The 10,475-nt window shown below is 38.4% G+C and overlaps 1 protein-coding gene across 1 annotated transcript in view; it reads right to left on the reverse strand.

Annotated features, from left to right (window-relative positions):
* Positions 1-10,475, reverse strand: part of LOC103600263 (serine/threonine-protein kinase PAK 1) — a 39,262-nt gene that overhangs the window by 12,261 nt on the left and 16,526 nt on the right. The window contains exon 6 of the mRNA XM_008584503.1: positions 7,387-7,504. Within this exon, the coding sequence (XP_008582725.1) occupies positions 7,387-7,504 (118 nt within the window). The remainder of the gene's footprint in view (positions 1-7,386; positions 7,505-10,475) is intronic.

The raw sequence follows: 10,475 nt of genomic DNA on the forward strand, positions 1-10,475 counted from the left end.
AACAATTCTAAGGAAACTAAATAAGATACAAGAAAACACAGTTAGACGACACAATGAAATGAGAAAAAATATACAGGATCTGAAAGAAGAAATGTGCAAAGATATCAGTGCCCTGAAAAAGAATGTAGCAGAGCTTGTACAGCTGAAGGATTCATTCACAAAATAAAAAACACAACAGAGAGTCTAACTAGCAGGCTAGAACAAGCAGAAGAGATAATTTGTGACCTTGAAGCCAGGCTGTTTGAATTAACCCAGGTGGGCCAGAAAAAAGAATTTAAAAAATTGAAGAAAATCTAAGAGAGATAACAGACAACCGTAAGCACTCAAATATCCAAATCATGGGTATTCCAGAAGGGGAGGAAAAAGGAAATGGCATTGAAAACATATTCAAGGAAATAATAGCAGAAAGCTTCTCAGGTATAGGGAAAGTCACAGATCTTCAGATTCAGGAGGCCCAAAGATCCCCAAACATATTCAACCCAAAAAGGTCCTCTCCAAGACATGTTATAGTTAAACTGGCAAAACTCAAAGACAGAGAGAATCTAAAAAACTGCAAGAGAGAAGTGGCAAGTCACCTATAATGGAGCCCCAATTAGACTAACATCAGACTTTTCATCAGAAACCCTAAAAGCCAGAAAAGAATGAGATGATATATTCAAAATACTAAAGGACAAAATTTGCCAGCCAAGGGTGCTTTACCCAGCAAGGCTATCCTTCCAAAATGAAGGACAAATAGTATATTTCTCAGACAAACAAAAACTGTGGGAGTTCACTACCACATGACCAGCCTTACAAGAAATTCTCAAGAGAGTACTGGGTTTGATACCTGAAAAACAACCATCACTGCCATGAATACTCAAGAAAGAACAATACCTACCAGCAAAACAAAAATGCTAACACAAGAGAAAAAAGGTAGTTTATCATCTATCACCCCAAGAAACCAACAAACACAGAAGACAAACAAAATCAGAAAGAAAGGAACAAAAGATACTTAAGACATCTAAATAAATATCAATAAAATGCTAGGAGTAAATCAACACCTTTCCAAATAATAACTATTACCAAATAATAACTCTAAATGTAAAGGGATTAAATTCCCCACTCAAAAGACACAGACTGACTAACTGGATTAAAGATGGAACCAACAATACGCTGCCTTCAAGAGACTAACCTCATCTGTAAAGACACACATAGACTAAGAGTGATAAGGGGGAAAAAGATATTCCACACAAATAGAAATGAAAAATGAATTGGAGTAGCAATTCTTATATCAGATAAAGTAGACTTTAAACCAAAAACTATAGAAAGAGATAAAGAAGACCACCATATAATGATAAAAGGATCTATCCATCAAGAAGACATAACAATCATAAATATATATGCACCCAACGTAGGAGCAGCCAGATTTATAAAGCAAACACTATTAGATCTAAAGTATGAGACAGACATTAACACCATAATAGCAGGGGACCTGAACATCCCACTCTCAACATTGGACAGATCATCTAGGCACCAAATCAACAGAGAAACACAAGATCTAAACAACACTTCAGATCAATTGGACTTGGCAGGTATCTACAGAACATTCCATCCAAAAACCTCAGAATATTCATTTTTCTCATCAGCACATGGAACATTCTCCAGGATAGACCACATGTTAGGCTACAAAGCAAGTCTCAAAAAAAAACTGGAATTATGCCATGTATTTTTTCAGATCACAATGGATTAAAATTAGAAATCAATAACAAACAAAACTCTGGAAATTATATAAGCAAATGGAAATTAAACAATATTCTACTTAATGACATATGGGTCTAAGAAGAAATTCAACAGGAAATCAAAAAATTCATTGAAACTAATGAAAATAATGACACATCATACCAAAACCTGTGGGATACTGCAAAAGCAGTACCAAGGGGGAAATTTATTACATTAAATGCTTACTTCAGAAGAATGGAAAGAAGCAAATAAACAAGATAACACTTCACCTTAAAGAACTAGAAAAACAAGAACAATCTAAACCCAAAGTTAGTAGACAGAAAGAAACAATTAAGATCAGAACAGAACTAAATGAAATAGAAACCAAAAAAAACAATACAAAAGATCAATGAAACAAAAGGCTGGTTTTTGAAAAAGATAAATAAAATTGACAAACCCTTAGCAAGGCTAACTAAGAAAAGAAGAGAGAAGACCGAAATAACAAAAATCAGATATGAAAAAGGTGACATTACAACTGATACTTCAGAAATACAAGGAATCATTAGAGATTACTATAAACAACTATATGCCAAAAAATTTGAAAATCTGGAGGAAATGGATAAATTTCTGGACACACACAAATTACCAAAACTGAGCCAAGAAGATATAGAAAATCTGAACAGACCAATAACAATAAAAGAGATTGAAGCTGTTATCAGAAGACTCCCAACAAAGGAAAGCCCAGGATCAGTCAGGTTTCCTGCAGAGTTCTACCAAACCTTCAAAGAGAAATTGATACCAATTCTCTACAAACTATTCCAAAAGATTGAAACAGAGGCCGTTCTCCCAAACTCATTCTATGAAGCAAACATCACCCTGATACCAAAACCAGACAAAGATACATCAAAAATAGAAAACTATACGCCAATATCCTTGATGAATATAGACACAAAAATCCTCAATAAAATACTTACTAACAGAATACAGCAATACATACACAAAATTATATACTATGATCAAGTGGGATTCATCCCAGGGATGCAAGGTTGGTTCAACATATGCAAATCAATAAATGCGATACACCACATCAATAAGAGCAAAGACAAAAACCATATGATCATCTCTATCGATGCTGAAAAAGCATTTGACGAAATTCAACATTCATTCATAATAAAGACTTTCTAGGGCCGGCCCGGTGGCGCACTGGAGAGTGCGCCGCTCGGGAGCGCGGCGGCGCTCCCGCCAAGGGTTCAGATCCCATGTGGAGACCAGTTCCCGCTCACTGGCTGAGCATGGTACGGGCGCAACACCGAGGGTTGCGATCCCGTTGCTGGTTCCCGGTACGGGCGCGACACCGAGGGTTGCGATCCCGTTACCGGTCAGTAAAAAAGACAAAAAAAAGGAAAAAAATAAAAAAATAAAAAAATAAAAATAAATTTAAAAAATTAAAATTAAAATTAAAAAAAAAAAAGACTTTCTACAAGTTAGGTACAGATGGAAAGCATCTCAACACAATTAAAGCCACATATGATAAGTCCACTGCCAATACCATCCTTAGGAACAGGAACTAGACAAGGATACCCATTCTCATGACTCCTATTCAGCATAGTGCTGGAAGTATTAGCCAGAGCAATCAGAGAAGAGAAGGAAATAAAGGGCATCCAGATTGGAAAAGATGAAGTCAAACTATCCCTGTTTGCAGATGATATGATCCTATATATTGAACAGCCTAAAGCCTTTACAAAAAAACTCTTAGAGTTGATAAATGATTTCAGCAAAGTTGCAGGAAACAAAATCAACACACAAAAATCAGTAGCATTTCTATACTCCAACAGTGAACTTGCAGAAAAAGAAATCAAGAAAGCTAGCCCATTTACAATAGCCACCAAAAAAATAAAATACTTAGGAATAAAGTTAACCAAGGATGTGAAAAATCTCTACAATAAGAACTGCAAACCACTGTTGAGAGAAATTAAAGAGGACAAAAAAAGATGGAAAGATATCCTATGCTCTTGGATCGGAAGAATTAACACTGTCGGAAGAATTAACACTGTGAAAATGTCCATATTACCCAAAGTGATCTACAGATTCAATGCAATCCCAATCAAAATTCCAACGACATTTTTCTCAGAAATGGTAAAAAGTATCCAGACATTTATATCGAATAACAAAAGACCACGAATAGCCAAAGCAATCCTGAGCAAAAAAAATAAAGCTAGATGTATTACATTATCTGACTTTAAACTATACTACAAAGCTATAATAACCAAAACAACATGGTACTGGCATAAAAATAGCCATACGGATCAATGAAATAGAATAGAGAACACAGAAATCTCCCATACACCTACAGCCATCTGATCTTTGACAAAGGCACCAAGTCTACACACTACACCTACAGCCATCTGATCTTTGACAAAGGCACCAAGTCTACACACTGGGGAAGAGACTGCCTCTGCACAATTGATGCTGGGAAAACTGGATATTCATATGTAAGAGAATGAAACTAGACCCATACCTCTCACCATATACCAAAATCAACTCAAAATGGATTAAAGAATTAAGTATACATCCTGAAACAATAAAACTCTTATAGAAAACATAGGGGAAACACTTCAGGAAGTAGGAGTGGGTACGGACTTCATGAATATGACCCCAAAAGCACAGGCAACCAAAGGAAAAATAAACAAATGGGATTACATCAAACTAAAAAGTTTCTGCATACCAAAGAAACAATTAACAGAGCAAAAAGACAACCAACAGAGTGGGAGAAAATATTTGTAAAATATACATCTGACAAAGGATTAATATCCAGAATATACAAGAAACTCAAACACCTTTACAGCAAAAAACAAGTAACCCAATTAAAAAATGGGCAAAGGAGCTGAATAGGCATTTCTTAAAGGAAGATATACAAATGGCCAACAGACACATAAAAAATGCTCAACATCACTCAGCATTTGGGAAATGCAAATCAAAACCACACTGAGATACCATCTTACTCCAGTCAGGATGGCTAATATCCAAAGGACTGAGAATAATAAATGCTGTCAAGGTTGCAAAGAAAAAGGAACTCTCATACACTGGTGATGGGACTGCAAACTGGTGCAGCCTTTATGGAAAATGGTATGGAGGTTCTTCAAACAATTACAGATTGGGCCGAGCCGAGCCCGTGGCGCACTCGGGAGAGTGCGGAGCTTGGAGCGCGGCAGCACTCCCACCGCGGGTTCGGATCCTATATAGGGATGACCAGTGTGCTCACAGCGCTCACTGGCTGAGCGCGGTGCGGCCGGTCTCAAAAAGGACAAAAAAAAAAAAAAAAAACAATTACAGATAGATCTACTATATGACCCAGCTATTCCACTGCTGGGAATATACCCAGAGGAATGGAAATCATAATGCTGAAGGGATACCTGTACTCCCATGTTTATTGCAGGACTATTTACAATAGCCAAGAGTTGGAACCAGCCCAAATGTCCATCATCAGATGAGTGGATAAGGAAACTGTGGTATATCTACACAATGGAATACTACTCTGCTATAAAAAAAGAATGAAATACTGCCATTTGCAACAACCTGGATGGACTTAGAGAAAATTATAGTAAGTGAAACAAGTCAGGCACAGAAAAAGAAATACCACATGTTCTCACTTAGTTGTGGGAGCTAAAAATAAATAAATATACAAACAAACAAAGGGGGAAGAAGACACAACAATCACAACAATTCCTTGAACTCGTTAAGGCAAGTGGACAGATTTGATGTGGGGGGGAGGAAAAAGGGGGACAGAGAAACAGGTAAAGAAAGGGACATGAAAATCAACTACAATGTATATTGAGAAGTTAAAATAAAAAAATAAATTTTTCCAAGTGCTTTTTTATCCATATAGTATCCTCAAGGCATATGCAATGTGAATGTTGCAATTTCCATTTTACAGATAAATAATTTGAGGCAAAATGATTTCCCAAAGTAAGCATATATTCTCAACCAGTGAAAGTTGGTTCCTGGGGGTGGGGACTGGAGGATGGGAGTGAAAAAATCTTACATATTACAATGGTTTGTGGCCCTCCAAAGGGCCACAGTATATAAACAGATATACAGTATATATTAGTGGTATTAAAATTTCATTGGAGGACTGTGATCAGGAAAAAATGTCTCAAAAGTCTCTTTACAGGGCAGATTTTAAAAAAAAGGTTGAGAAATATTGCATTAGTGGTAGAACAAAGAAAAAAGCCAGAACTTCTAAGAATCCCAGCCTGGTATTAATTCCATTAACTTACTTCTATGATTTTAGATCTCTAAATTGTTAATGTAAAAGTGACCATATTTTCTAGAGCAGTATTGATTTCAAATTATTTTTTTCTTAACATTGATTTAATATACAACTACATAATTTCATCTGTTTGCCTCCAGATCTTGTACTATCTAACCCCAATCACATGATTACACTCATCCCCACAAAATTTTAAATCTCCCCTAATCTTCTACTCTTTCCCCAACTTCCTAACTTTCCTATTATTGGGCCATTGATAAGTTCCAGTCTCTCATCAGCAAAACACCCAATATCCTCAATGTCTCTATTCCTTTCATCTTCTTGCTCTAATGACAATGTGAAAACATGGCTATCCTTTGTCCTCAAGGGATATGGTAGCCTTCTGGAGGTTTTTTTTTTTCTCTTTTACATGAGCATATTACAGACCCTAGACATTTAACAGCAATGGGGAAAAAGGAAAACATCTGTTTGAGCTTTGTTTTCTATTACTTTTGCTTAGAAGTATTTTACCCTAGATTTTTTTTTTCCCTTTTTGTCTTTTTTTTACTGACCCGGTAACGGGATCGCAACCCTCGGTGTCGCGCCCGTACCGGGGACCGGGATCGCAACCCTCGGTGTTGCGCCCGCTCCGTGCTCAGCCAGTGAGCGGGAACCGGTCTCCACATGGGATCTGAACCCTCGGCGGGAGCACCACGGCACTCCCAAGCAGCACACTCTCCAGTGCGCCACCAGGCCGGCCCTTACCCTAGATTTTTGCTGGCTTGCTTTTATGTATCATTCAGATGTTTACTCAAATCTATGCAAAACCCTCCCTGACTACCTTATCTAAAGTAGTACTTCTTTTTTGTAAGGGGATCTTAACCCTTGACTTGGTGTTGTCAGCACCATGCTCTCCCAAGTGAGCTAACCAGCCATCCCTACATAGGGATCCGAACCCCGTGTCCTTGGTGTTATCAGCACCACACTCTCCCGAGTGAGCCACGGGCCGGCCCCATAGTACTACTACTTCTATCACCACCTTCTTACCCTGCTTTATTTCCTTCATAGCACATAAATAAAGCAGGAAAGCAGAATAAAAATAAGATTTAAAAAGTCCGTAGAAAAGAGATAAAGGAAAATATTATAATGTCCTTATAGCAGTTATCTTTAAAGACTGAAATATGAGAGACTTTTAAAAGATATACCTTCTGATACCTTCTAATTTTTCTACAATGGGTAGAATGAAGTTACCTTTAAAGACGGAATCAGGGTGATAGAAATTAAAAACACCAGGTATAATACAGGAATGATGGGACTGTCAACACTAATTTCTCCCACTTCCACAGAGCCCAGGCTGAGATCTCACTGGGTGTGGAACTTCAGGAGACAGGGATATGGAGGCCACTTCCTGCTTAAGGCTGTTTGGCCCTTGGCCCTACCTCACGACACACAGCTGCAATCTGGCCTTCATCCATGCAGGTTTCCGTCACCACGTCTGTCAGGGAGCCTCCAGCCAAGTATTCCATGACAACCCACAGCTCATCTCCCACCAGGTAACTGCAGGAGTACAGATAAAGGGAGAGAAGGAACAGTCAGAGTATATCGAGCCACAGCAATGGATATATACTGTAAAACTGCATCTCAAGATCTCTGGAAGACTCTATGGTTCTTTACTTGGGGAAAAGCAGAATCTGAGGGAAAGAATTATCACTTTAAATCTCTTATGGATGCTCCTGGAAAAAACAAAGCATACATGTTCTGTGAAACTCCAAAGGGCAGAACTAAGATCACTAGGTTGAATATACAATAAAATTATATTTCATCACAACACAAAGGAATACTTCCTAAAATTAGAAAGACTGGCATGAATGCCATACTTCTAGAAGCATTCAAGCAGGAAGCATGCAAACATTTGACAATGATGAGATGTGGAGTCCATGTTACCAACATTAGGGAGAGCCAGTAAACCTCCCTGAGAGTTCTACTAGATCTGAGATCCATGACACAAAGTACTGGGTCTTGTTCAAGATTCTATCCCCAGAGTCCAGCATAGCAGATGCCAATATTTACTGAATAAACCAGTGAACAAAATGAAAGGTAACTGTAAATATTAAATCAAATAATTTAAAAAGTCCTTTAAAAGGTGTAAAGTATAATATACATAGTCATTATGCTGACAGTGAGCTCAACTTTGAGTGTCTATGATTCTGAGAATGGAATAAATTTAGCAAGGGCTACAAAGCCACGTCTCTTCTGGTAAGCCAAGTCTACCATTTAGTAATGTATCCCTGCACATGAGGTAGAACTGAATTTCAACTCATGGTTGGATCACTTATCCCTGTTATGTGATAAATAAAAAGGTCACTTAGCCTGTCTGGTCAATGTTTCCTCACCTGGAGAATAGGACAAATAAAAATAAGCCTAGCCCAGAACCCTTGGACAAAGAAGCTAGATTGGAAAAAACATTTCTTGGGTTGACTTGAGCTATGTCGTATGTTATCTTATCTTTATCCTGGTACTGGTGCTACTGCTGGGCAGACAGGGAGACTGTTAAAAATTTTAACAAATGGTCTCAAGCAAAGGGTACAATTTGAATCCTATTCTCTTGACTATTTAGTATTCTTTCCACAAAACTGTGCATTCTTTGCAAATAAGTTTTATAATTTTTTAATGTCCACGAAGAATAAAAATAGCAGACTTTTTCTTCAACAATCTCTTTTTGAGAGAGAAGACTATGGTGATTTGGATTGTTATGGTCTGAATGTCTGTGTCCCCCCAAAGTCGTATGTTGAAAATCTAATCATCAATGTGATAGTATTAGGAGGTGAGGGCCTTTGTGAGGTGATTAAATCATGAGGGAAGAGCCTCCATTAATGGAATTAGAGCCCTTATGAAAGAAAAGAGACCCCAGTTTCCACTGAAAGCTCTGGAAGGGAGAGAAGAAGGCAGGAGGCAGGCAAGCACACAGGAAGACAGAAAGAAGCCCTAGAGAGCTGCCTTGCCCCTTCCACCATGTAAAGACACAGCAAGAAGGCACCATTTATGGACCAGAAAGCAGGCCCTCATCAGACACAAAACCTGACAGCACTTTGATTTGGGGCTTCCTGGCATTCAGAACTATAAGAAATAAATTTGTGTTGTTTATAAGCTACCCAGCCTCTGGAATTTTGTTACAGCAGCTCAAATGGATTAAGATATGGACTGTGAAGGCTAATTCTAGATGTCAACTTGGTTAGATGAAGGAATGCTGAGAAACCTGGTAAAGCAATCTTTTCAGGTGTGTCCATGAGGGTGTTTCTAGCAGAGATTAGTATGAGAGTCTGAGTAGCCTGGGTTTGAAAGACCCACCCTCAGTGTGGGTGGGAACCATCCAATCCACTGGGGGTCCGGAGAGAACAAAAGACAGAGGAAAGAGGTGAAGCTCTTTCTCTCTCGATCTGCTGGACCTGGGATACACTCTTCTCTCCTGTCCATGGACATCATAGCTGAGACTCTTCAGCTTTTGGGTTCCAGAACTTACACCAAGGACACCATCAGCTTCCCTCCTTCTGAGGCCTTTGGACTTGGACTGAGCCACGCTACCAGCATCTAGTTTATAGACGGCCTACTGTGGGACTTTTCTTCATAGCCATATGAACTAATTCCCCTAATAAATCCCTCTCATATAATTATAACATATCCTGTCTCTCTGACTAATACACGGACCAAAAGAGAATTTAGGATTGGGTAAAAAGTCCTCCACTGGCAATAACCTATTTCCTCCCTGACAAAGAATGTACATTTATGGACTTTTGCCCACACACCAGGAATACAACTGTCAATTTAAACTGGGGGAAGAAATATGAGTGTCCAAGTAACTATCTCCAGACACTGAAAAGCAGAGCCCCTTTTCTTGGGCTTGACATATCACTGTCAAAGCTAAGACAATGCAAAGCAGATTCAGGTTGTCTCAAACACTTTATGGCTACACACTGTGCCAATGGACCTTCAAAAAATCTCATCTCAAAGGTAAAGCCCCAGAGCATCACATATTTGGAGAAGAATAAATATGGATGGAATTCTCCTCTGGGATATCTCACAAAAACCACAGACCTTCATTTGTAACACATTCTCTGAATGCTCAAGTTAAAGGCATCCTCTTCCATGCTCTCATGGAGGTATATTTTTTTTCTGTACCAGACCAGGAGCTATTTGAGGGCAAAGATTGAGCCTTACTTATTTCTGATTCCACAGTATAAGCCTCTGGAAATACCAAATAAAGGTATGATCAATAAACAATCTATAAGTCTTCTAAACCCCTCCCAAAACTCAAATTCTTTCAATAATTTGGTTCCAGCATTTTATTGTTTAGATTCCTCTACTGATGGGGAACTCACTATGAGACAGACCATATCCTTACTGACAGCTTTCATTTTTCTTTATCCTGAGCTAAAATGTACTACCCCTATAGCTTTCAGTAGTTTGTCCAAGCTATATATTCTCTGTATAATAAGTTCTTAAAAGAGATGGGAAGGTAACAACTTCCAGA

The sequence above is a fragment of the Galeopterus variegatus genome, unplaced genomic scaffold (assembly GCF_000696425.1).
Source record: "Galeopterus variegatus unplaced genomic scaffold, G_variegatus-3.0.2 Scaffold3284, whole genome shotgun sequence".
Taxonomy (NCBI): Eukaryota; Metazoa; Chordata; class Mammalia; order Dermoptera; family Cynocephalidae; genus Galeopterus; species Galeopterus variegatus.